A 26,961-nucleotide genomic window follows, 5' to 3' on the forward strand; every position below is an offset into this window, starting at 1 on the left:
ATTTAAGTATTGAATCTTCATTTTCTCTTCACTCTCAGTTTTGCCTTTTTGTTGTTATGGTTGTTAAGCTGTGTTTAACAGAATTGTTTAAATTCTCTTTTAGCAAGAGGCTGAATGTAAATAAATATGTAAGCAAACAGCACAATTAAATGCTTTTATACATTCTGAGCTGTTTAGTAGTAACTTAAAAACCGAATTGAATATTAAAGTGATAGCATTTTAAAAATATTTTTTAATTTTTCATAAAAATATAGCTGATTTAAAATATGATATTAGTTTCAGGTGTACAATAGATGCTCCATTTATAGTTACTGTAAAACATTGTCTGTATTCCCTGTGTTGTAAGATACATCCCTCTAGCGTGTTTACATTACATGTTGCAGTTTGTATAAGAAAGTTGGGTAACGCAGAGTCTGGAACGTGGCTGTGTATGACTCAGGTTCACGCTCACCCTGCCTGTCAGAGCTCAGGCCTTCACTCCTTTCTGCACGGGAGCGAGTGGAGGCAGCTCTCATCAGCGCTGTCACCACCCTCTGAGTGGCAGTGACAGCAGTGACTGTGTGTGGACGTGCAAATTGTTTTTCCAAGAGCTTTATATGCGTTTCTGCATTTAATAATTAAAGCCCTCCTGTGAGGAAGCGTTTTAAGTTTTTAATGCATAATACATTTTATTTTGATATTGATAGATTTCAAACCTCTGGAAAATTTACAGGAGTAGTACAATAAACGCTTAGATACAGTTCACTTTAAAGGGCACTATTTGGCTTTTTGTGTCTGGCTTATTTTAGCATAAAATTTCAAAGTTCATCCATAATTGTAGCCTGAATCAGTACTTTATTCTTTTTCCTTGATAATATCCTTTTCCTTTTTTTTTCGTTTTTGGTCTATTTAAAAATATTTTCATTGAAGTCTTGTTAGTTTATAATTTTGTGTTAGTTTCTTGTGTACAGCACAACACTTCAGCTAAATAGGAACCTACCTGTATTCATTTTCATCCTCTTTTTAAACATAAGTTACTATAAGATATTAAATATATTCTCCTGTGTTATACAGTATAAACTTGCTGTTTATTCTTTACATACTCAGTATCTGCAAATCTTGAACTCCCAGTTTATTCCTTCCCACACCCTCTCCCCACTGGTAACCATAGTTTGGTTTCTATGTCTCTGTGTCTGTTTCTGTTCTGTAGATAAGTTTATTTTTTTGTTTCTTTCTATTTTTTTTTTTAGAGTCCACATGTGAGCAATCTCATATGGTAGTTTCCTTTCTCTTTCTGGCTTACTTCACTTAGAATGATATTCTCCAGGTCCATTGATGTTGCTGCCAATGTCATTATTTTATTATTATTTTATGGCTGAATAGTAGTCTATTGGACAAATATGCTACAACCTCTTTATCCAGTCATCTCTCAGTGGACATTTCGGTTGCTTCCATGTCTTGATATTGTAAATAGTGCTGCTGTGTACATTGGGATGTAGGTGTCTTTTTCAATTAGGGTTCCTTCTGGATATATGCCCAGGAGTGGGATTGCTGGGTCATCTGGGAGGTCAATTGTATGTCTTTAGAGGAACATCTATACACTTTTCCACAATGGCTGCACCAAACTGTATCCCCACCACAGTGTAGGTGTGTTCCCAATTCTCCGCAGACTTTCCAGTATTTATTGTCAGTGAACTTCTGAATGATGGCTATTCTGACTGGTGAGAGGTGATACTTGATTGCAGTTTTGATTTGCATTTCTCTGATAATGATATTGAATATTTTTTCATGTGGCTACTGGCCATTTGTACGTCTTCATTGGAGAAATGTTTCTTTAGGACTTCTGCCAATATTTGAATTGAATTGTTTGTTTTTCTTTCTTATTAAGTGTAAAAGCTGTTTACATATTCTGGGAATTAAGCCCCTAGCAGTTTCATTTATTGTAAATATTTTCTCCCATTCCATAAGTTGGTTGTCTTTTTGTTTTGCTTACTGTTTCCATAGCTGTGCAAAAGCTTGTAAGTTTAATTAGATCCCTCTTGTATATTTTTGGTTGTTTTTCTATTGCTTGAGTAGACTGCTCTAGGAAAACATTGCTGAGATGTATGTCAGATGTTTTGCCTATGGTTGCTTCTAAGAGGTTTATAGTGTCTTGTCTACATGTTTAAGTCTTTAACACATTTTGTATTCATTTTTGTATATTCTGTGAGGGAGTAGTCTAACTTCAATGATTTACATTCAGCTGTTAAGTTTTCCCTACACCATTTGCTGAAGAGGCTGTCTTTACTCCATTGTATTTTCTCACCTCCTTTGTCAAAGTTTCAATGACCAAAAGTTTGTGGGCCTATTCTTTGTAATTTTGTTTATCCGTTCATTGATGGATGGATATTGTTAGTAACTTTTGGCTACTCTGAATGATACTGCTATGAATATTGATGTGAAATTTTTTATGAGAATATGTTTTCATTCTGTTGGCTGTACATTTGCCCTGCCATATCTGTAGTTTCCACTACATGAATCCAGATGGTTGATTGTAAAGGGACTCGAACATCCTTGGATTATGGTATCCAGGGTGTGGGGTTCCTGAAACCAACCCCCCAAGGGTATTGAGAGATGACTTTATATGTAGGAGTGGAATTGCTGAGACATATAACTCTAAGCTTTTGAGGAAATACCAGACTTCTCCAAAGAAGGTGCAACATTGTTCCTTTCCCCTGGCCACATATGAGGTTTCTCTGCCTCCTGAACGACATTTGTTATTGTCCATGTTTTGGTTATAACCATCCTAGTGGGTGTAAAATGAGATCTCATTTTGTTTTTGACTTCCCTAGTGATGCTGAGCATCTTTTCATATGATTATTGGCCATTTGTATATCTATTTAAATTCGTGGTAAATTTAAAATTTGAGTGTATTTTTTTGTATTGTTCAGTTGTAAGCATTCGTTATATATCCTGGATACTACTCTCTTATTAGATACATGCTTTGCAAAATTTTTCTTCTATTCTGCACATTGTCCTTTAACTATATTTTTTTAAACATTAAAACAATTTCTTTACAAGGGAGGTAGTTAGATGTAAAGATTTATTTTATTTTTTTGCAAAGCACGCACTCTCTGACTTGAGATACCCTTTTCCCCTGTCATTTCACTTTCTTGATGATGTCCTTTGTAAGAAAAAGGTTTTAGTTTTGATGAAGTCCAGTTTATCTGCTTTTTCCTTCTATCACTTGTGCTCTTGGTTTTGTATCTAGGAAACCAAAGCCTATCCTAGGCCCACAAATATTTATACTGTGTCTTCTTTTAGAAAGTTTATAGGTTTAATTTTTACATTTCTGTCTGTGATCTATTTTCAATTAATTTTATTTGTTATATAAAATATGGGTGTTCAGATTCCAGATTGATTCTTTTGCCTGCAGATACCCAGCTGTCCCTGAACCATTAGTTGAATAGACTATTCTTTCAATGGAGTGTTTTTGGCCCCCTAGTGGAAAAGTGTCTGTAAATGTAAGTTTTTCCCCGTGGGTTTTTATTGTGTCTTTTAGATTTATTTATCCAAACTTATGCCAGTATCATACTGACTTAGTACTATAGCATTTTAGTACACTTTAAAGTGAGTCCTCCAACTTTACTCTTCTTTTTCAAGGTTGTTTTTGCTGTCCTGGGCCCCTTGCACGTCCATGTGAATTTTGGGATCAGTTTTTCAATTTTGCATAGAAGTCAGCTGGAATTTTGATAGGGATTCCACTGAATATATAGTTCACTTTGAGGATTCTTAACATTTTTAATAATATTGTCAATCATTCCATGAAAATGGGATGTCTTCCATATATGTAGATCTTTTAAAATTTATTCTGGTGATACTTCAAAAAGTTCAATGTACAAATCTTGTAAATTTTTGTTAAATGTATCTCTCACTTTATTTTTAATGCTGTTGTAAATGGAAAGGCTGAATTTCTTATGGGTGGGACTATGTATCAATCTTCTTATTTGTAGAATTCCTTCACAACAAATACCCTTGGTATATATTTGCTACATAAATCTATCCACAACTATTCCCCGCCCCGTGTTATAAGAAACCAAGACCCAAGGTAAGCTACTTGAAAACACCTATGTGGAAGTGAGAAATGAGACCCTTGGGTGGGTCTTTGTGCAGATGATACTGAGAGCTTATTCTGAACGGCTTCTTCTTAATTACTTTTAAACAACCCTTTCAGTGTATTTAGTCAGATACATTAAGATTATGCCCTTTTGATGTGCGGAGTAGCTAAGACTATAATTTTCAAATAAATTCTAGTGAGAGTGTTGTACTTGAAACCTAATTTGCATCAATCTTTGAAGATTTATGTTTCAGGAGCTTTGACTAAAGAACAACTGTCTTTATTCTATAATGAGAACTAAATGCTCAAGCAACATGTAAGAGTTTGAGCAAACTGCCCCCGCCCCGTAGTGCTGGGTGGCTGCAGCTGTAACTGGAGTCAGCACTTACCTCTCCCAGTATGCCTGTGCTGATCTGCTCAAAGTGGTTCGTCCAACAGTTTGTCAGTAGTCTGTTGGACAAAGTCATAAAACATTGATTGAAGGTTGCTAGAATGCAATATATTCTTATTAATATTAAGTAAGCACATATTGAATGCTTACTGTATGATGGAATTGCCCCTCAGCCTCACATGAATATTATTTCTCTTGAAACCTCACATATTTCCTTGTTATTCTCACTTTACAGATAAGGAGACTGGGAATTAGGTCGTCTCTCTTTTGGGGGGAGCTCATTATTAATGATGGGCAGTTGTAAGGAAAAAGATATTGATTCATCATGAGAAAACATTTTTGTGAGAGTCAGCAATGAAGAAGATGAACACTGAAGAAGGTGATCATTGTTCGAGTGAGACAAGCCCTGGGTTGTGCGGAGTCAGCATCCCTGTCCTAGACACGGCACGTGTAGAGCTGCGTGGTGGGTGAGGCGGCGCGGCCGTGCAGGGAAAGCGGATGCTGGGGCCTTAGGCTGTGCTCAGGCCTGGTTGGGCTTTCTCCTAAGGGGAGTGAACCATCATTGACAGATTTTAAGTAGGAGAGTGGGGTGCTCTCATAGTTCATATTTGTCTTCTAGAATGTTTGGAAACATTTAGAAGGCTTGGCAGGAGATGATGTGATGAGTCAGAGTAGGGTGGCTGCGAGGTGTAGCAGTGTCCAATTTTCAAGTGGTTTTCAGGCCCAGGCTTGTGGCTTAGTAGCCGTGTCAGTTTGAATGACGCACGCAAGGAAGTGAAACAATTTATCTAATCAATTGAAGCAGTGATGTACCCAATTCCCAGGACTATTGTGGAGTTCCAGTGAGATACACTGTGCAGTGTGCAGCGTGGTCTCCAGCAGAGAGTCAGTGCTGAGTGAGTGCCAGTGAGTATCTGGTAGGTCAGTTGAGGGTAGTGGGACTCGGTGTCTGAGGATATCTGGTCCCTGAAGGAGGGGTCCATTCACATCTGTGAGTGATGGGCCTGAGTTGGGAGACGCAGGGAGACCTTACCCTCCGACCAGGGGCCCTGGTAAGGACGGCTATGGGAGGAACACCGTGAAGTCAGCTCTTTGCATGTGGAGTTGGAGCTGCCTTTGAGACAACTAACTGCAGTGTCACGAGCTTAAAGAGGAGATCTGGGCCCAGGTTGTGCATTTTCCTAAAATCTCAACTCCTAAGGACGCCGAAGTATTGATCACTGAACGTGAAGTCATACTTTAAAGGACAAACGAATAGTAGTATTATCTCTGTCATCAAAGCTCACGTCTATTTATTCATCACTCACTTTGCTAATTGGGTACTTACAGAGCTCACTTCACCGTCCTCCCGTGGGCTCAGGCTCCACAGAAAAGAGCTGGTGAGACTCCCTCTTTTCTAGAATAAGACACATTTAGCTTGTAGACTTCTGTACCTCGCCAGACTTAGGAAATTAGTTTGTTGGTTTAATTGTATTTTCTGTTGGCCATGTCCTGACAGGAGAGAAATTTTACCTCATGGTCGTGTTTCAATTAGCTGTTACTGAGAATTGCTGATCTGATACATAGTGTATGTATTACATTAACTTTGTAGAGTAGTTATCATTTTTCTGTCTTTGCCCTTTAATTTTGTTTGCCCCTTCAGTGTTCTATTCTTTTTGGGGCCTTATTTTTTTTTTATTAAAAAATGTCTGTTAGCAGTTAAGAAAAAAAAAGCAAAGAAAAAATGCACATGAGAACTAAATTTAGAAAATGTCTAGTGTGTTTTCTGTCTCGGCAATGGAGGGTACTAGAAACTCCTGAAAACCTTCATTACACAAGTTCCTTAAAATGCTGATTGAGAAATAAAACCTTCCTTCCTCATCTTTCAAGCTGCACAACTCATTGTCAAGAAAGTGAGGGAAAATTCTCAGAAGCCAAGACAAACGAGAAAGCAGGGTTTCTGAGAGATACGTGAGCGTTAGAAGCCGTGGTGTGCTGGTTGGCTCCTGAACTGATTTTCAGTTGCCTTGACAGGAGGGAAGGATGTGAGCCCCAGACCTCTCACACTAGGAGTTGGATGGGTGATCATATAATGGGCCAAGCCCATCCTGAGAATCTTGCTTTACTAAATGGTGAAATAGGAAAAAAAAATTCCTCAAGACAAGAAAGTAAGAAAAGTCAATTTTGTTGGAAGAGGGGAAAAATAACAAATCCAAAGTAAGGATATAGTTTAAAGCTGTTCTGGCATGAGAGTGACCACAAACTCCTGGCAGAAAAGCACAGCTACTCCTTGATTGATAAGTTGTATTTTGAATGAATCAGTGAACAGCTATTCCGAAAAAGGCCTCCAGAGTCTTGTGGATCAAGATACTGGACAGCAAACACCTCCCTTCCAAGGTCTCATTCAAATAACCAGAAAGGTTTTAAAGGAAACTAACAATAATCTGAGTTGTATTTATTGACATTACTATATGCTAAGAATTCAGAGGTGACTATGGAGTTGTCTCCTCTTTTATGGACCTTATTTTCTCTTTGGGGAGAAAAATGACATAGTTGGGTATCTTGGTGGAGGGAGGTGTTAGTCTGTTGCAATTAGCCAGGAGAGGAGATTAAGAAAACAGTGAAAGATGGGTGAACTTTTTAGCTGAGGACAGTCTTGTTCACTTGGCTTTTAATTGCAGGCTCAATGAGCTGTCACTGGAGGGACTAGATCTTACGGAGGATGGACTTAGCTCAGGCCTCTTTTGAATGGACAAGTGAACATGGAAAAAGACAGTCAAATCTGTGCAGACATTAAAGTTCACTTGAACATGCAGCATCCCTGAGCCAAAGATAGGACAAATATGCAGAAATTCTTGAGGACAGAAGAGTGGTTTTTAAGGTTCTCCAAGAATGAATCCCATGGAACCGAGATGGCCAGTTTTCAAACTGAGACTTTGTTCTTTGGACGGTGTACCCAGCAAGGGTATTGGCCTTTTATATGTTTCCATTTGTCTTTAATACATGTCTGTTGATGAGGACATGGGCACAAATGTTTGACACCTTGTCGAGGCGATTTTGGATACCTGCCTAGAAGCACGGGCACAGTTGTGGCTGCTTCATACATCTTGCAGCCCATCCCTTTCCCCGGCTCCGTGATCACGGCAGAGTGGTTCCTTGTTGACCTGTCCGTTTCCTCTGTGACATCATAACCCATGAAAAGACCGGAGCATATTAACTTGGCTTTGTTAAAGTCAAAGAAACAGATCAAATATGGAGTCAGATTTGTTCTTTCCTATTTCAGTAGTACCATGGAGATGGCAGTTTGGGCAGCTTTTTGTAGTGTCCTGGAGGCTTTCTCTCTCAGCTTCTGGGTGCCTCTATTGAAAACCCTTCATTGCTGTCTGGCCTGCTGGTAATGCACACTGCCTGTTTTGCCCTGAAGATGTGTTCTGTTTATAAACTCATCTCTACTCCTTGGAAAACAACTCAAGAAAAACTCAGTTGGTTTTCCACCAGCCATGGGCAGGGGTGAGTAAACCGTGTTATTATTTCATAAAATAATAGTAATAATAGTAATAGTCATAGTAGTAGTACTTGTAGTAATAGTAATAATAATAATAATAATAATAATAGTAATAATAATAATAATATTAATAGAAGTCTTAAAACAGGGCAGAGCACATTGGAGAGAGTCAAAAAATGCTTTCTGGCTTAAATCAAAAGTGATGACTAGTGATTCCATGGCTGCTGTATTTGCTAAGCTAATTACTCCTTTGCTCCATTACACATTTCTTTTATCTGAAAAAGAAATACAAGGAAATGGTTTAAAAAAAACTCAAACAGAGCACAAAAATACACAAGTGAAAGAAGTTTTCCCTCATCCTCTGTTCTTTCAGCCCTCTCTGGACATGCCTCTGTTTACTATCCTTTGGGTGCTTTTCCAGATATGCTTTGCACATTCCCACCTATGTATGTAAATTCCTTTAAAATTTTAGTTATTTTTAACTTAAAGGGATTTAAATCCTCAAGTGGCTTCTGGCCGGGTAATATAACAGAACAAATCTGACTCCATATTAGATTTGTTCCTTTGAATTTAACCCTGTGCTCTGTCACCTAGGCTTCATCTTGCTTGTAAAACAATGTTGCCTAGAGCCTGAAATAAACAGGAGACCCTATTCTGAAGGCTCTGACCTTTAAGGATATTTAACACTTTTTCATTCATTAAAAGATAGCAAATTGCAGAATAGAAAATAACGTTTCTTTTGTTGGAGGTTTACAGGGATCTGACCCACGCAGATAGCTGCAAGAACAAAGGATTCTAACAAGAAGGAATTCCTACACTAAGAAGTTTGCACTAACCAAGCACATAGGAAAGGAGCCTGAATTGTGACTTGGGGAGATGGTTTTCCAGGACATTAGTTTGCCATCTAGGTCTACAGAAACTTGCTATTCCATGCCCCAACATCTGGTCTCCCAACTTATTGGCCTGTCCTGCACTGAGGAGAATGAATTTGGACTTGGTAACACTCCTATCTACCTAGAAAGCTGGGCACTGGAGCTGAGTGTTATGGAAACAGGCCAGCCAAGAAAAAAGCACCAATCGGAGTGTTGGAGTACTCAGAATTATTATGCCGGTGGGCTCAGAGGGGCTTTGGCTCCGAAGTTTTGAGTACCTCCAAGACGTGCACATGAGGTTTTAAAGGCTTAATTACAAGTAAGGGGGGATTAGCCAATAAGGCTCAAAGAACAAAAAGCAAGGAATAAGTACACTGGAGCTTATCAATTTGTAACAGATCACATTACTGACACTTGTTGAGCTTGGAATTACGAGTTAGGTTGTTAGGCCAATAAACTGACACTAAACTTCAGATTTACGAGATAGCCCAGCAGAATTTAGATCAGTAAACTGACACTTATCACACTTAGATTTGTGACTTAGCTTGTTAGCCCAGCTGGACTTTTCCTTCACATGAGGACAGCTCTCCCACACCCAGGGAACTACTGTGAGCCCTTGATGTTTCCACTAGGGTGGGTATGGTTTACCCAGGAGGGATGGGGACTATGCACCAACACTCAGGCAGTCTGCTCTGTCTGGGGCTCTGATCTTGTACCATCCCGCTCCCCGCCAGCCCAACACCTGGGACAGTGGAGCTAAGGCAGAGATCCTGCCTGCCTGTTTCCCAGCGTGTAAAAGGGGAATATGTGCTCTTCCCAAGGTAGTTCTGAGCGACAACACCTGCGGGTGCTTGGTTCTCAGAGCAACAGAAAACCCAGCTTCGCGTGGGGGCAACGGGTGTGATCTCCCTAGGGTTTCTGCAGAAGCATCAGACGGAGGGTTGGATCACGGTGGTAAAATTGAGCTGCGGGGCTTGAAGGGTAACAGAAGGTTACAGAGGCAGGTCTGCCGCCTAGGGGTGCCCCAGAGGTAAAGCTTTTTTTCTCCAACTCCGCTAAGACCCTCCCTTCTCCAGAGCCCTTCCTTCTCTCTGCTCATCCTGTCCATCTGTATCCCTCCAATTTTCCCGTCCTCTCCACCCGCTCCCATCTTCTCCCTCCCTCGCTGTCCCACCTTCTCTCACAGAACCCAGAGAGGATCGCTGGCCCTTCTGCGCATGCGCAGTCAGTGCCAAGTGGTCCGCTGGTTGGGAGCTCCATATCCGAGCCGGGGATCGGGCCCAAAGTCTTCTCAACTACGTCGCCCGGTAGGCCTTTGGTTCCTGCCTGGGGCCGGGGCCTCTGACTGTGGAAGTGCAAGGTGGGGGGCTCCCAGGAAAGGGGTCAGGCGGCTGCGGGAGGGCGGTCCGCCTGTCACAGACCCCAAGGGCGCTAGTCAGCCCGTGTTCAGATGAATTGCTCAGGCCAGACCCCTCTGCCAGCGCCACCTGCCCCGGCGCCCCGGCCACAGTGTCCAGGGCCTGGTGCGCACCTGCCACCTCTCACCCAGCCGGGATCCCCTCAGTCCGCGGCTGGCGTCCCATTCCCCTCTCCCTCCCGCTAGTCCTCTCCTCCCGGGCTTCCTCTCCTCGTCCGCCAGCCCGTCCCCGCCCCTGGGCGGGCTGTGTCCCGGGCGGGCGGGGTCTGCGGACCCGGACGGGGGCGGGCGCCTGGGACTGGGGCTGGGGCTGTCCTCCGAGCGAGGCTGCAGCCCGCGTCCCCCTCACCGCTTTCCCTGCCCCGCGACCCCGGGGCTGCCCTGCTCTCCCTTTCCCGCTCCCTGAGGACCAGCTCTGTGGCGTGGGCGCTGCTACCTGGGCTGAAAGCCTCCGGCTCTAACGCCCAGCTTCTCCTGGTGGAGTTGGGAAAAGGGAGCGTCACTGCTAAGCGAGGTTCTGTCTCCCCCCTCCATGTTTCTGCCGCAGGTAAGTACCTTGAACACTTTCAGGTGTTATGATGGAGGTGCTTGTTGATGTCACGTGTTTTTATAGTGAGAGGGATTGCAGTGGTGAAAGCAGGGCTTGGTTCTCTTAAAAATGTGCTGAAGGCATGAGGCTGGGACATCCTCCTTCATTCCCTCTCCCAGGGTGAAAAGAGTGATCCTCGATTTTCAAAAGATAGTTACAGTCCCTAACTAGCCCAGCCCAGCTAGTGTGTGTTAACAGGAACAGCACCACCAGAGGCCTTGGAGACCCAGGGATATTGCAGTCCTAAAGTGCTCCTGGCATAGTTTGGCTTGTTTAGGTTTTTTGTTTTTCTTAAATTGTGGGACAGACTAGTGTATAAACTGAAAAATAATTGTCAAGAAATAATTTTCATAGGACAGTTTTATTGTGATATAGTTCACACACCATGAATTCCATCCATTTAAATGGTACAATTCAGCAGCTTTTTGCATATTCACAGTGGTGCATGCATTATTATTCCAGAACGTTTTCATCACTTCAGAAAGAGCAGTGGAAATGAATGACCTATCCACCCCTCCCAAGTGGTGGTTCTAAAGAAATTTCTTGGCTATTCCTGACCATAAATTAACTTGTTATATTCCAAGAAAAATCTGGTAGGAATTCTAACCAGAATTGAAATGAATCTGTCTATCAAAACAGGAAGAATTTATACCTTTATGGCATAAACTTCTTCTACCCATGAATATATCTGGGACCCTATCTTTTCATCTGACCAGAGCCTGGCCCATGTGAAGTCCTCACTACTTTTTGGGCTTGTGAATGATGAGATTCTATACATCGTTAGTTGCAACTGTAGCCTTTCACAGAAGAGAAAAGTAACCTCAGTGAAGCAAGTGACTCTCTGATGGTCAGAAAGAGTGACAGCCAGTGCTGGAGTGATCCAGTGGACTTGGTGTTTGCAGCTAGATTTCTCGACCACCTACAGTTAAGGGGATTAGAGAGTTCTTTTATTTTTTCTTAATGGCATTGCATTTATTTTTACTTATTTTTTAAAATTATTTTTTATTTAAGTGTAGTCAATTTACAATGTTAGTTTCAAGTGTACAGCAGAGATTCAGTTATAAACATATGCATATGTATATATATATATGTTTTAGATTGTTTTTAGTATAAATCACTACAAGAAATTGAATATAGTTCCCTGTGTTATGTAGCAGGTCCTTGTCATTTATTTTATATTTACTAATTTGTATCTGTTAATCCCCCCTTTCCTGTCTGCTAAACACAGTTTGCTTTCTATGTCCATGGGTCCATTACTAGGAGCACCGTTTTTCCTAGTAATATATGCTCTTTTGCTGCTTTCAGTTTCAGTAATTCCATCTTATCTGTGGGCGCTTTTCTTCTGGTGGCCTTAATGTGGTTTGCACACGTGGTAATAGAGATCTGTATTTGGGAGAACCCCAGGCCTCGTGTAGTCCCTGGTACAGAGTGCCCACTGAATTGATGCTTGAACTGGGAAAAAAGCACAGTAAATGTTGGAATTTCCACTATGGTTGAGAATTCTATAACCTCTTTTGACAAACTTAATATTGGCTGCACCCATTCTGGGTAATTTGGTGGAAATTCATGTTATGGTGGTGAAGAGACGGGGCCTTGTATGCTTCTTCTCTTTCTGTTTTCTAACACTCATTCTCCTGGGCCTTCCAGATCCTCCCCTAGAAGTGCCAGGTTTGGCTTGGTGCTGCGCTGAGGCAATATTTGTTAATAAGGCCCTTTCCTCATCTCTTCTGAGCCTCCGGTTCTTTCTCTGCACAATGAGGGCTTAGACTAGATAACTACATTTCAGTTTCTTTTAAAGCCATGTTTCCTTTGAGAAACAGAAAATGCAAATCTCTCCTCTCAAACCAACCCTTTAGATTTTGAAAAGTCCTCCAAGGAGTGACATAGCTCTTTGTGGAAAATGAATGTGATTGTGATTCCAGGTGACACAGAAAAGACTATTCAGAGATTGATTGCAGGGAGAGGGCAGGAAAGGGGCAGTATGTCACACTTTCTAGTGTGAGCACTGGAGCAGGGGCTTGGATTTAAATACGGTGTCTGACGTGGCCTCTCTCTAATCTTGTAGAATGTGATAAACTTCTCTACCTCAGTTTCTTGATGTGTCAAGTTGGGGTGATAATATTTTAAGGCTTTTGTGAAACATTATGCACATAAGCCATTTGTGTATGGGTAGAAACAAGACCTGCTAGGGATTCAGGGATTTGTTTAAAAAAAAAATCTTGTCCATAGCACTCTGTCTGTGTGTATTTAGTAGTTCCTGAAGGGTGAGGGTGAGTCTAAAGTCCATCGTGGGACAGGTGGCCCATGATTCTCTGTGCCCCTGAATGCATCCTCCTCCCCAGTCCTCTTCCTCAGTCCAGGATGAAGTTCCCTAGTAGATTTACTCAGAGGTCTTGTGAAAATGGCTATTCATTTTATTGTTTCACCAAGAAGGGCTGCCATCATGATCTCTGTGGTCAGGTTTTGAAGGGATGCCATCATGATATCTGGTAAGAATTCTATGGAATTGGGTGTTTCTATTTAATGAAAAGAAAAAAATTACAAATAGAAAATTAGAACAAGGATGGTCACATGGGCTCTTGGAAGTGGACACCATTAGAAGTTGGAGGGACTAGTGGGCTCAGTGGGAATGTTAACTGAGTGTATCTCATGGGCTGGGCATTGTCCTATTTGTACTGTGTGTTCCTTATTTGAGACAGTAAGCTCACCTAACCTCGAAAACCTCTTTAAAAAATTAGACTTTTTATTTTGAGATGTAATGTAGATTCCCATGTGGTAGTAAGAGATAATATGGAGAGAGCCTATGGACTCTTTGCCCAGTTTTCCTTAATGGTTCCATCTTGCAATATTGGGGTACAATTCATTACTTACTCACTAACAATTTGAGGTTTGTGTTATTGCCCTCATTTCTATCCACGATTAAATTGGGGCTTAGAGAAGCACACAGGCCTGCCCAGGTCACCCACATTGTTAGTGCAGAGTCTGGTGAACGTGGGCTTGGGATTTCCAGGAAGTATCATTATGATGGTCTTTGGCAGGGAGCAGCATTCACTTTGCTTGTTTATTCATTCATTCAAAAAACATTTATTGAGTAAATTCTGTGGGTCAGATGCTTTCTTAGGGTTATCTGATTCTTCAGCAATACTGAGAACCAGGTAATGTTTATATTTTTTAAACTGAGAAAATTAGCTCTGAGAGGTTATAACTCCCCCAAAGGAAGAATAGCTCATAAAGGGGGGATAGTACATTTGTACAGTCACCACTTTTTATGCAGGTGGTACCCTAGGCATTTTACATTTGCAAACATCCGTAATCCAGATATATTCTTACAAGGCAAGGATTTTTTTTAATTGATGTATACTCAAGTTTACAATGTTGTGTCAATTGCAAGGTGTTTTTTGACTTTTGAATTAAAAAATACTTTTTCAGGAGGGAAATTAGGTGTATTTATTTGTTTGATTTTTTAAAATGAGGTACTGGGGTTTGAACCCAGGACCTCGTACATGCTAAGCATGTGCTCCACCAATGAACAGTACCCTCTACCCCAAGGCAAGTTTTCTTATCCATTACTATGAAGCTAAGGGGTTCAAATAAATTGAATAGAATTCCAGATCTTTTGATCCTACTGTGGTCCTTTTCTTTATATTCTGCTGAAGGGGTTTGGGGAAAGCATATCCTTTGTTCATTACTTTATTCAGCATTTTTGAGTAGTGACTTTATATCAGAGCCTTGCTAGGTGCTTGGAAATATAAAATAAGAAATGACACTTCTCTGCAGGGGCAGGAAGCCTAGACCAAAAACTGGGTAATGTGATCCGAGCTACAGTAACCATGTGCAGACTATGAGGACAAACTGTACCTCCGGATTTGCTTTGGCTTCCCTTGCCTTCTGTCTGGTACACACCAGGTCACCGCAACCCAGATGGGCCCATAGCACACAGCAGAGTATGTACCTCGATCTCCTCTCCCCTCTCGGCAGGGCCTGCAACATGAGCATCCCTGACTACGTGCAGTGTGCTGAGGACCACCAGACTCTTCCCGTTGTAGTCCAAACCATGGAGATCATCTCAGAGGAGAATATCTTTTGCATCTATCAGCTACTCACCTCGGTGAGCCATATCAGCCCATGTGGCTCCCAGTGGACACTCTGTATCCACTACAGGCACCACTATGTGCCCGAGAATGGGTGGAGCGTCTTCCAGAAACACTGCAAGGTCGTGGGCCTTGTCACCATTACCGACTGTCTCTCTGCCAAGGCCTTGGAGAAGCTCCACGTGCAGAGGAGCTGTATGGCACCTCGATAATGACTCTCAGCTCTTTGTCTTTGTACTGCATGTGGAGGAAGTCGAGCAGCCGCGCACCGACGTTGCCTTCAAATTTAGAGGACTGCAGGGTGGTGGAGAAGAGGATCGAGGACTTCACTGAGTCACTCTTCATCTTGCTCAAGTCCAAGTGGCTGGATGGTGGCCCCAAGAATTCTGGGGACAAGATTCCCCTCCTCTGCATCCTGTTTGAGAAGGAGGACTTCATGGGACTGGACACAGACAGCAGGTAAGTTTACCTGGAGGCCAGTCCACCCTGGCTTTGTGCCGGATTGCTTCCCTACATCCAGAAAGGGATCAGCAAGGAAGAAGTCTGTCTTGTAGCCAAGGGGGGATGGAGATGCAGCCCGCCGGTTTACAGACATTTCAAAGTGAATCCGCCTTTGTTTCAGAGAGATCCTTTTAGGGTTAGTGTGGACACTTACTCCCGGTTTACAGCCATGACCATGGTGGGACCCCTGGGGTTGCTGTCCAATAAAGTAGCCAAAGCCACTGATGCTAGGAGCACTGGGGAGGAGGCTGGACTGAGCTGAGATGTGCTGTAGGTCAAATGCACATCAGACACTGAGGCTTGTCTAGTAAAAGTATATAAACTATCTCTTTACTTCCTATATTGCTTACATGTCAAAATGATAGTATTTTACATACAGTAGATTAAGTAAGATCTGTTCTTAAAATCAGTTTCTAGTATTTGTATTTTGTTTGTTGGTTTGTTTCTTTGTTTACCATTTTAAACGTGGCAAATGGGAAACGTTATTTACATGGCTCTCATTTCATTTCTGTTGGGCAGCCTGTCCTGGGACAGTCTCATCCCTTTGCTTATAGATGAGATGCTGAACCCCGAGAGGCGGAACGAGGAGCTGGTTGAGCTGCGGCTGGAGCCGGTGTCTCCTGCCTCCCAGGCCCAGCACCTATTCTGCTCAGGCCCTCTCTTCTTGCCCGACAGCCTCCATGCCAAGTTAGGACATCAGAAACACCGCCGGGGACTTCCGAATGAACTCCTTATGCAGGGAAAGGCGTATCACGGTGTATGGGACAGAGCAGGGAAATGTTCATTCTCACTTTTTCCCTGTGATTAAGTCAACGGCCCCACATTGCCTCGGAAGTACAGACGAGCTCTTCTGGGCTGCCTACCCCCCCAACTTCAGCTCTGTTTCCCGGTGTATCTTTTGTGCTGTCCCTCGGGCAGAAGAGGCTGAGATGTCTTTTCCGAGACGTGGAAACCTTTGCTGGGGAGAGTGAGGGAAGCTGTGTTCCCCCGGCCTACGGCCTCTGTCCTTGAGTCTGGAGAGGGCTCATGGTGGTCCCAGAGGTGACGGTCGGAGAACCTGGCACATGTTTCTGTGCCCGCTGTGAAGGAAGTGCTCTGTGACTCTTGAACTTAGCTAAGATCAGATCCTACTCTCTGGTTGTTGGTAAGTTGGAGGAGAAGATGCTAGAGAATTGATAAAAAGAATGTCTAGACCAGCCCTGTGAGTGAGAAGCACAGGGGACACGAGTCCCACCTGCGAGAGACAATGTAGCGGGCTCTGGATGAATTTTCTGTTCCTCCCAGACATACCTCTATGACTTAAGGAAGGGGAGAGGCATGCTGTAGCCATGATCTGTACTTGTCCTCTCAGGGTCCTGTGATCTACATGCCCGCACTCCCCATCTGCTTCTTAAGATGAGCTGGCATGTATAGGAGCCTGGGAACTGCTGAGGCATAGCTGCCAGCACCGTGCTACACCAAGTCTGGCTCCGTTCACCTCTCCTGTCAACACCTGCTGAGGCCCCAGGCATTAGTCAAGGTAGGTGCATCGGTGCAACATAAGCAGGGACCACCTTCTCCCCCTGGACAGACTGGTGAGTGAGCAGTGGAAGCCTGGATCCCTGCCCCAGCCCCCACGCCAGTGCCTCCTCTTTTGTCATAGGAGGCACTGGTGATATTTTTGCTCAACAAATGCTTGTCTCTGAGTCTGCAGCCCCACCAGAGAATGCCAGATTGTTTTTGTCTTTTGAAGTCTGCCCTTGGGACTTGGCGGAGTATCCGGATGTGTAATTAGCCCACAGTGGTTGACACTGACCCCATTGTTTACCCAGAACCTCGTGTACCAGGCATGGCTCCCAGTATCGAAATACAGCAGCGCATTAAACCTCCCTCCTTTTGGGTCTGTCTGTTCTGGTACCATAAGGGCTCAGCCAGCTTCTGAACGTCAGTGAGATAACGCGGCCAGTGAGCTCGGGTCAAGCACATTCTCCTCCAGTCACTTTTACCCCATTGTTGCTTTTAGTATTCCACAGTCATTAATTATTTAAACAATTCTTTGGTACAGGAGCAGAGCCTAATTGTCTCCTGCTACTCTTGGTGGAAGTGAGTAAAACGGTCCAGACTGAAATGCGACCACAATTTGTAGCTCAAAAGCTTCCTTGAAGCTTGTAGGTGGAATTTTGGTTAGGGGCGCTGACCACGTTGGGGTCCCCCGGCAGCGCCGCTCCCCTCAGGTCCCTGCTTTCCCTGGAGCAGGGGGTGAGTGTGGGTCTCACCATCCCCGCGTCCCTGGCCTCACACACTCACGTAAATTCTTGTACATGCTGTCAAAATCATTTTTGTTCTTGTGTGTTTCTAATTTTCTCTTGTTCCTCTTTTCCTTTTTCTTTATTCCTTTTTCATTTGTACTGCCCAGTGAGCATGTTGTTGCATCTGAAAATGTGGGCTGTGCACACCCTGCATTGGAAATAGCCAGATTGCCCTCCATACTGTCTCCATCGCTTTAAAAAGCAAAATCTTAATATCTGTCTTGATCCATGTATTATCCTAGTCATTTTGTATTTTCTAATGTTTTGGAATATTTGCTTTGTTAGCACATTACCCACTGGTGTTAGATACCTGTTAAAATCCTTGCTTTGAGGGACCTGTTTGGTCCTCCTTTTATTTGGTGACAAATGCGCCCTTATTAAATTTGTTTGATTGTTTTGAAGAAGTAAGATGCGAATTGATTTAGTCGGCTGCTCAGGGATTCTTTTCATGGAGTATTTAAACTTGTAAGGTCAAACTCTGCAGCATTTTGCTCGATTCCTGCTTTTACACAAACGTGCTCGGCACGCGGTTCCTAGCTGTCGCTGTGTGACGTGCGTGACGGCGCTTCATGGCCGGTGGTCACTGGTGAGGAAGTGGCCGCCACGGAGGTGACAGCTGCAGGGGACGCTGTTGGAGGAAGCGGTCACCGTTTGGTTCTTTAAATTTTTTTTTTGCATTCAACTTCCCCGTGCCACTTACTTTACTTTGCCTTCATAAAGGGGCAGAATTGGGTCTAAAATCCATGACACTATTTGTTCCCTTTACGAGGCTGGTTTTTCTGGGTATCAGGACAACATGAACTTCTCCTAAGTAGCTGGCTCACCTGGATCTGTTGGACACAGGGACAGCTAAAAGGGCCGTAGCTTCCTCTCTGCTCCAGCCAGTGGGCATTCAGAGCTGGGTCTGTGGTTTGCCTCAGCAGCCGTGCAGACCTCCCTGCCCCGGCCTTTACTTTTAACCCATGTTGGCAGTAAAGAGTTGAATCCGTTTCTGTTGCAGCTGACATCCACCACTGACAGCCGTGTCGTTAGTTTGTGGTAGTCAGTCTCCAACACCCCAGACAACCGTGAAGGAAGATGATTTGGCCGACCTAGGACCCTGGATTCTCACCCTCACCATGGTTCATCTCACCCGGTGGAAGGGTGTGGCCACCACCATCATGCTGACCATGAGGCCTTGTTTCTCCTTTCATGCTCTGGTCCAAATGTGGACACTTCATTTTTCACTGAATTTGTCTCGCTTGAGACAGGCCAGAATATCTGAATGAGTCCATCACATTCTGGGTGGGGAACAGAACAGAAGTAAGTGTCGCAAGTAGATGGAGTCTAGGCTGTCCGGGTTGGCAAATGCAGGCTGGGATCTGTGATGGCTGGGCTGTACACTGGACACAGGTCTTTCCCGTGGCCCCCGAGAGCCCAGGAGTTGGAGTGATAACAGCCTTGCGTGGGTTCCCCCATCCTCATTTGCTCACTGGCAAGTGTGTCTGCTAATTAGGAGCTCCCCCAGACCTCGGGCCCTTCAAAGCTCAGACCACGGGAAAATCTTGAGTCCCTTCTCCTGGGCCTCCTGTGTGAGAATCCAGTGCCTTCTGAGGTGACCAGCGGCAGGAGATGCCTCCCCCTCCAGGGAGCACCCTACGGCGGACTCTTAGTGAACCATGCTGTGAGCTTGTGTGTTTCCGGCCATGGTCCCTGCAAAACCACACTTGAGATCAGCTTATTGGCGAAAATAACAGGACTGATTCCAGGGCAGGGCCTGGGGGAGGGAACAGTGGAAATTGAATGTGACCTGAGACAACTAGGTGGGTGCTGAGGCTGTTACTAAAATGGGGAGTCTGGGAGGTACCTGCCAGGAATCGAATTCCAGAGTAAATGGTGGACATGAGGCATTTTTAAGATGCCATTTTTCATCCAAGTTAGGACTTCAAAGAGGCACTCGGCTCTATGAGACTGGGGCTCAGGTGAAGGAGTTGGACTAGAGATACAAGTTGGGAGTCGTCATTCTTAGCTGGTGTTCACAGCCTTGCATGTGAATTAGATCATCTCGAGAGCTGCAGACTGAGGCTGAGGGAGGGGAGGGCTGTGCCTCGGTTGGAGGAAAGCCCAGACCATGCAGCTTTGGTGTGTCAGCCAGCGGCGTTTGTCATTTTCAGAGCAATCCCATTTATCCTTAAGGGGCCTGGGGGTCAGCAGGGCCAGCCAGAAAGAAATCCAAAGGGAGAGTCTTGGCCACGTGTGCGTCTTAGGAAGGTGCAGAGGCTGCAGGATACGGAAGGTTAGAATCCTCAGAAGCTGGAGTTGGAGTGGGGAGAAGGTATTCACAGTCACCTGTGAGGGAGGGAGGGAGGCCTAGGGAGTCCCCACCCTACCGGACTCGCTTTCCCATGAACAGGAGGCAGTCAGACAGAGGATCTGAGGTAAGAAGGATGGGCACTGGGAGGGGAGCCAACCTGGAGAATGGTGCTTGGAAAGTTCTGGAATATAGAAAAATAGAGTTAAAAATACCCAGACTCTTAAGAATATTGTTAGTGACTTGGGAGGAGGCAGTTGTTTTTCTGGCCTCCTAAGTGTAAGTCATGTATCCAGGGATACACAGAAGATACGGGCAGTCTGTTCCGGGGACTTGATCCTTACCAGGGGGATCAGTGCAAGTTTAAAGGGGCAGAAGGGCAGCGGAGGGAAACTAGCCAGGCCCCGTGTCAGGTAGCAGTCGGCCGCCCTACTTGCGTGTTTCATTCACATCCATGACTCCCAGGTGGGCGCTGACAGCCCCCTTTTGGGGATTGGGAAGCCTTCTCAGAGGGGTTAAGGAATTGGTTTGTTTAGCGGTTGATAAATGCTGTAGCAGGATTCAAGCAGAGCCTTGTCAGACTTCAAGGGCATGTTCTCTCTACTGTTTCCAGTACTTCCCTGTTATACCTGGAATGGTGAAGTGGGTCAGATTTGGAGCCTTTCAGAAAAAGTATGATTTAAGTGCCTCAGGACTGTTTCACAAAGCTCAGCGTTCTTTGATGGTTCTGAAGCATGCAGTGCTTTTCGCCCCACAGAGGTAACGTCTAACTCCATTGTCGATGATGTGGTTGCAAATGATATACAGGTGTAAAACCACACTTCGCAGCTTCTAAAGGGAAACTCTCCAATTCTCCCTTGGGCGGCTTTCTTCCACGGGGTGTAACTGTGCTGCAGCATAGGCCTGAGCTTCCGTATGGAGTGAGGATTTAATATCCGATGTTAGCATAAAATGGTCAGATGAAGAAAACCGACATTGACAATTTATTTTTGGGTTTCATTAGTCAAGATATACTATCAGTTAATGGCCCATATAGCAAATGAAATTCAGTATAGGACATTGCATTTCTTCCTTTCTATTTAGAGTTCTCTTACCGAATAAGGTTGCCTGCTTGGAACATCAGTTTCACCACCACGGCACCTATCAGTGTGTTGGTGTGATTGCATTTACAGAGTGAATCTAATCTGGTCTTCCTCAGCCCCAAACACTCCAGTGCAGAATCACGGGCTGTAGCCATCTGTTAGTCACGCAAATACTTCTAAAATTATATGATGCCAGAAAAGAAAGAAGAGAGAGAGAGAGAGATTGCCTTTATCAAAGTTCCTTTCAGTTCTAACTGCAAACTGTTGTTGAGCAGCTCTTGTTTCCTTTGGATATGAATATATACATTTCTTTGCATGTAACCTAGGTTTTGGACTAGAACACCAAGTTCTTGCTGTCCACAAGCCACAAAAATAGTAGCCAAATTGCACACGTGTGAAATAGTTTATACTTTTTTCTGAGAAAGTATCCTTGAATTTGGGACTTGGACTGTGATTTCTGCTTTTTGCTTCCCTCAACCGTCTTGTAATCTCTCACTCCTTCCCACGTGGTTCCCAAGTGTTCGTGGTCTCAAAGGAGCGGGCAAACACCCAGTTGGTCACCATGTACTGCTGCTATAGATAGAGACCAGACAAGACCTAAAGGACATTATCGGAGAGGAATTCCTGGAAGAAATGGGCTCTACATTCAGTTGTGAGGACAGAGTAAGAGTCAGCCAGGAGAAGGAGTCAAGAATGTGTCTCAGATCGCAGGTGCAGCCCGGGCAGAGGCCTGGAGGCTTTTGGCGTGGGCACCCGTGGAGAGTGCCCTGTGCGGTCCAGGGTGGAGGGAGCCCCTGCTCGGGAGGACACTGGAGAGAGTCCGGGGTGTAGGGCTTTGGAAGAAGTTGAGTTTTACTAGAACTGACACAGTAGGCAGTGAAGGGTGTCAACAGAAGTGACCCTCAGGAAAGGTACTTCTGGTTTTGCTTCTGATATTCTACAGACCGAAGGATCGGGACGGGCGAGAGCAGTTATGTCTGTCCCTTTGAGACCCAACCGGTCATTCATTTATACATTACACGTGCACTTCTGTGAGTCTAGGGGAGAGAGCGTGTAGCCACATTAGTAAGCAAAATGTATTTGCTTCTTGAGAGCTTAGCATTGTCAGAAGTTGACTTAGCCTAGAATGTTCTAGGAAGAGAGGAACAAATTGTGGAGGTTGGAGGGAGGGAAGGCTTCCTTGGGAAACAGTCAAAATGAGACTGGAGCAAGTGGGAAGTAGGAGCAGGTCAGGGGCCCCTGTGGTCACTGGGGACCTGTGTACTTAAGTGAGGATGGGCGAGCAGGGTCTGGGGTGGGGCTAGAACTCTAACAGGGAGCCTCTAAAGGGTTTGAAGTGGGGGTTGATGTAATCAAATTTGTGATTTGGGAAGGCTGAAGTGGCTCTCTGTGTTTGTATAGCGGGGAAGAGGGGGTGGGTGCCACCAACTGGGGGATCATTAGAAGACCATTCACAGGCTGGGATATGGGCATCGGGGCTACTTGGGGATGGCAGGGGCAGTGTGGATGCCGGCTTTCCTTATTGGGGGATTTGTTAGCGGGCCGACCTAGAGGCATTTTGTGGCTGGAAGAAAACTGATGGAGGCCGCCAGGTGGATTTTCCTCTTCTCTCCTTCCCTGCCTAGTGTGATGATCTTAGCTCAGCCAACATTTGGAACAAAAGAGCTAATTTCCAGGGTTGCCCAGGACTTTGTAGAGCTCCTTCGAGTGAGATCTGATAGGATTTAGGTTTGTGTTCAGATCTGGATGTTCACTTAGCTAGAAACGTCCTGTCATTTCGATTTCCATAGGGGTTTTTTACTTCATAAAGATTGCTTTCTTGGTGAGAGGAAATTTAATACAGCTGTTGTCTTTTTCAAAAAAATCATATCATTTAAGAACTTTAATATTCAAAAGAATAGAAATATATAAAATATTTAAGGAAGTCTTTGGTGTAGTTTCTTTGCTTTCTGAGCTAATGTGGAGTTAGAGCCTTTGCATTACTTAATAGCACATCCTTGTCAGTATTTAAAGAGCTGATAGTGGGCGCCCCAGGCCCCACCTCTCAAAGAATCGTTAAAGTTTTCTCTGAAATAGTGAGGTCATAAAGGTCTTGTTTTCAGAAATCAAACGGTTTATAATACGCAGCATAGCCACATTTATAAAATAATAATTAGTTCAAAACTAAGAAAGTGGAGGATAATTGATTTTTTTAAAGCCTATACATAAACTTTCTTGTGCTAATGTTGCAACTGGAAATTTTGAAAAGAAAAATCCTACTGCAATATCATCTACATGGAATACATATATGAGTTTTACACTTGAAAAGTAACTGCGCAGTGGTTTTCAAAGTCAGGAGCATTCCAGCTCAGATACTGGCAGTGATGGTTGCTGGTTTTCAATGAAAGAGCCTAAATTTGCCTTCTTAGCTTTTGTATTTTTGTATTGAGAGGGTTGATTAGTGCTTTGCGAGCATGATTTTGGGGCAAATTGAGGGCAGATGTCGTGTAAAAACAGTGAGATATTTCCATGCATTTTATTTTCTGGACATCACCAGGGCACATGTGGGGTTTGTGCCTGCAGGCTGGAATGCTGCAGGACTCCCTAATCCATCACCATTATGTCCTGGAGCTGCTCAGGTCATTGAATGCTTTTCTGTTGCTTGGAGGAAAGGTGGTCTGATGGAGATGATCAGATGTGCAGTTAAAGTGCTATTACTTGAAATAAGAGTAACCTAGAAACATTGCTCTAACAATACAGGATGAGGGAGGAGAATTGTCTGAGCTACTTGCAGTGGGGAGTCTTCTCATGTTTCTCCCACACCGTGACTCCTGCCAATATCCGCCACAGTCCTGCACGGTAGTCCTGCCGAAGCAAGCAAGCACTTTGCTCAGAAACGCACTGAATTTCCTTGTGCCTCTGTTTGTTGGCTTTTTTTTGAAAGCACATTTTGCCCTTTGCTTAAATGCCATCCATGCTAGTCAACTCTTACACTCATTTTTCTGGAACTCGTCCATAAATAGTTGCTGAATGGATGAACAGAATGTAGTATCTCCATGTAGTGGAAGATTATTCACAAGTAAGAGTGAATAAAAAAGAAAAAAAAAAAGAGGAAAATGAAAAAGGCCACCTGTTTTTGGAAGTCCACCCTGACTGTTCAACCCACACTTTTCCCTTTGAAACCCAATCACTTATGTTCCACTCTACTCTTTTTGATAGTGCTTACCACCTTCTAATAATCTTTAACGTTTTCAAAAAAAAAAAAGAAAGAGATGCTGATACCACTTCAAAATATACAAGCCTTGATAACAGCTTGTTAATTGAAAGGAAGCAGACACAAACGGTCAAATATTGTTGATTTCAGTGATCTGAAATGCCCAGAAAAGGCACATGCAGAGGCAGAGAGCAGGTGATGGCTGGAAGGGGCTGGTTGGAGGGGGATTAGGGAGTGACTGCTAGTGATAGGCGGATTCTTTAGGGGTGATGAAGTGTTCTGGAAATAGAAGGTGATGGGTGCTACACAACCGTGATTGTGCAGAAGACTGCTGAGCGCTGTGTCTGGGAGTGCCTGTTGTTGGGGCATCTTTATTTTGTTCTCATCCTGCAATGTGAAGAGCCATCTTCTGCTGTGGCTGTTCTACTCCTGTGAGTGGTGAGGGTCAGAGACTTTGCAGAGTCATGTTTCTTTTTTCCCCCTGGGTGAGTGTAGGCAAAAAAAGATTTAAGCCTAAGAAAGTGCTCCATCTGCAGAAATGTCTTTTTGTTTTGCATGATGTAAAAACCTTGAGAGCTTTTAATCGTTGAGGCCAGTCTGTGGGAGGAAATAGCCCGTGAAGCCTGTTTGAGCCCGGGAAGCACCGTGCATCTCTCCCAGACACGGGTGGGGATTTCACCCCCGTTCAGGCAGTGAAGGGCCCAGACCCGTGAGCAGACTTGACAATCGTGAATATTTACGTGTATCCGCTGCTTCATCTTGGATATTAATTTCAAGCTGAGTCAGTTTGTTGCAGCAGCCTCATCCTACATCAGGAATTTATAGTATCTGCTCTTTGAGGTGAAGACCTGACAGACTTGATTATTTAACAGTCTGCCTTGAATTGATATCTCAGATTCCTTTGTCAAAAGCAAAACAGCAGAAATACAGACGTCCTTTAATGCCAATGTGACCTGGAACGGGATTAGCCTCTGTGCCTCAGTCGCCTTATCTGTGAGTGGGTAAGATGATAACAGTGCTTCCCTCAGAGGAGCTGGTGAGGGGAGAGTCAGAAGCACAAATGGAGGACTTACACGAGGTGCTCATGAATGACCTAGTTTAGTGCTGTCAGTCTGGTGAGGCCTCAGGGGCAGAGATGTCAGAACAGAGCAGTTCTAGCCGGAGCTCGATCCGTGATGGCAGCTGTTATGATCAGTATCACCACTGTTGATTATCAGGTAGTTTATGACTTGGTAATATGAATTCATGAATAATGTTAAAGAACTAGATATCTCAGATCCAGTTTACATAGTCCTCAAAATTTCCTCTGAGAAATAGATGGTATCTTCCCCATCTTAAATCTGAGATGAGTCTCTAAAAAAGTCTGTATTCCTCCATCTTTTTGCTTTAATTTTCCATTTCCTAAAAAACCATGTTTTTAAATGGAGTTACTGGGGACTGAACTGAGTGCCTCATGCATGCTAAGCACATACTCTCCCACATGAGGTATAACCTCCTCCCTGATTTTTTCTTAATTTACTTTCTTAATTTACGGAGTTTAGAGGCCTCTAATTGTTTTTCTGGAGACTTGTCCATGAACCTGTAAATCTATAATTAATGGACAAAATTTGGTTTATTAAAAAAATCAATAGAATATTGTGCAATCCATCCAAAAAGAAATGCTCATTGACTTAAAATGTTTCTCCTTTAAGGTGATTTCTCCTTTGTGGTCTAGCTTAATTTATTAACAGGCATCCTCATCATCATAATGACCAAACTCGCTGTGAGTGGACACCTACCTAAGGTTAAAATGCTTTCCTCATGTTTTAGTTCATAGCAGGTGTTTGATTGTAGGTATCAGTGTCTCCTTTTTTGCAGCTGAGGGATTGAGAGATGGAGCAGCTTGTCCCAAATTACACGCAGCAGGCTGTGGCTAGCTCGGTGCTGGAACCCAGGCTGCACAGGATGCTTTCTTAATTGCTCCTCTAATCAGCCTCCCGTTAAGTGGTTACCCAAACACCTGTGACTCCATAAATGGCCGAGTTTAGTGATCTCAGCTTGATGATGCCTTCAAAGGAGAGACACCATTGAGAAGGTGAGACAGAGTGGCAGAAATTACAATTGTTTATTTTCACAAATTTATAATTCTCAGGTAATTACTTAAAAAGTTAATTTTATATTTTAGTGCTCTGTAAGCACTAAAAACATAACATTAAAAATAATTATAGTGCAAAAGAGAAGTGGGCTCTGAAAGTCCAACCACTGCTATTGATGTTACTTGTTTTTCTCTAGTGGCCCTTATTGACAGAAATACTTACAAAGACTGAATTGGTTTTATGTAGTCTTAATATGGAAGAAAAGATTGTCAGTGAATATTGTAAGTAAAGTCTTTACTCTTTTCTTTCCTGTTGATGAATATGTAAGTTGTTTTCATGGCTTAAGTACATTTCCTCATTTGTGAAATTTTAGTAATATTGTTTAATTTGTCTGACTGTGAGAGTTAGACGCCTTGTATACAAAGAACCCAAGAGGTGCTTAATAAAAGTGCTGTCACAATGACAGATATTTTAGATTGATCAACTCTGAATACTAAAGAGTGTCGCTTATTTCTGATGCATATTTAATATCTATATGTATGATATATTTGAATATGGTTTAAAGAAACAAGGATTCATTTTTTTTTTGTGTAGTATGAAGTTTTAATGAAAT

The 26,961-nt window shown here is 43.5% G+C and overlaps 1 protein-coding gene across 1 annotated transcript in view; it reads left to right on the forward strand.

The window, feature by feature from the left end:
* Window positions 1-26,961, forward strand: part of LOC140690713 (trafficking protein particle complex subunit 9-like) — a 92,768-nt gene that overhangs the window by 45,545 nt on the left and 20,262 nt on the right. Inside the window, exon 4 of the mRNA XM_072952635.1 lies at window positions 14,807-15,378. Within this exon, the coding sequence (XP_072808736.1) occupies window positions 14,807-15,131 (325 nt within the window). The 3' untranslated portion in view covers window positions 15,132-15,378. The remainder of the gene's footprint in view (window positions 1-14,806; window positions 15,379-26,961) is intronic.

This window comes from Vicugna pacos, chromosome 31 (genome assembly GCF_048564905.1).
Source record: "Vicugna pacos chromosome 31, VicPac4, whole genome shotgun sequence".
Classification (NCBI taxonomy): Eukaryota; Metazoa; Chordata; class Mammalia; order Artiodactyla; family Camelidae; genus Vicugna; species Vicugna pacos.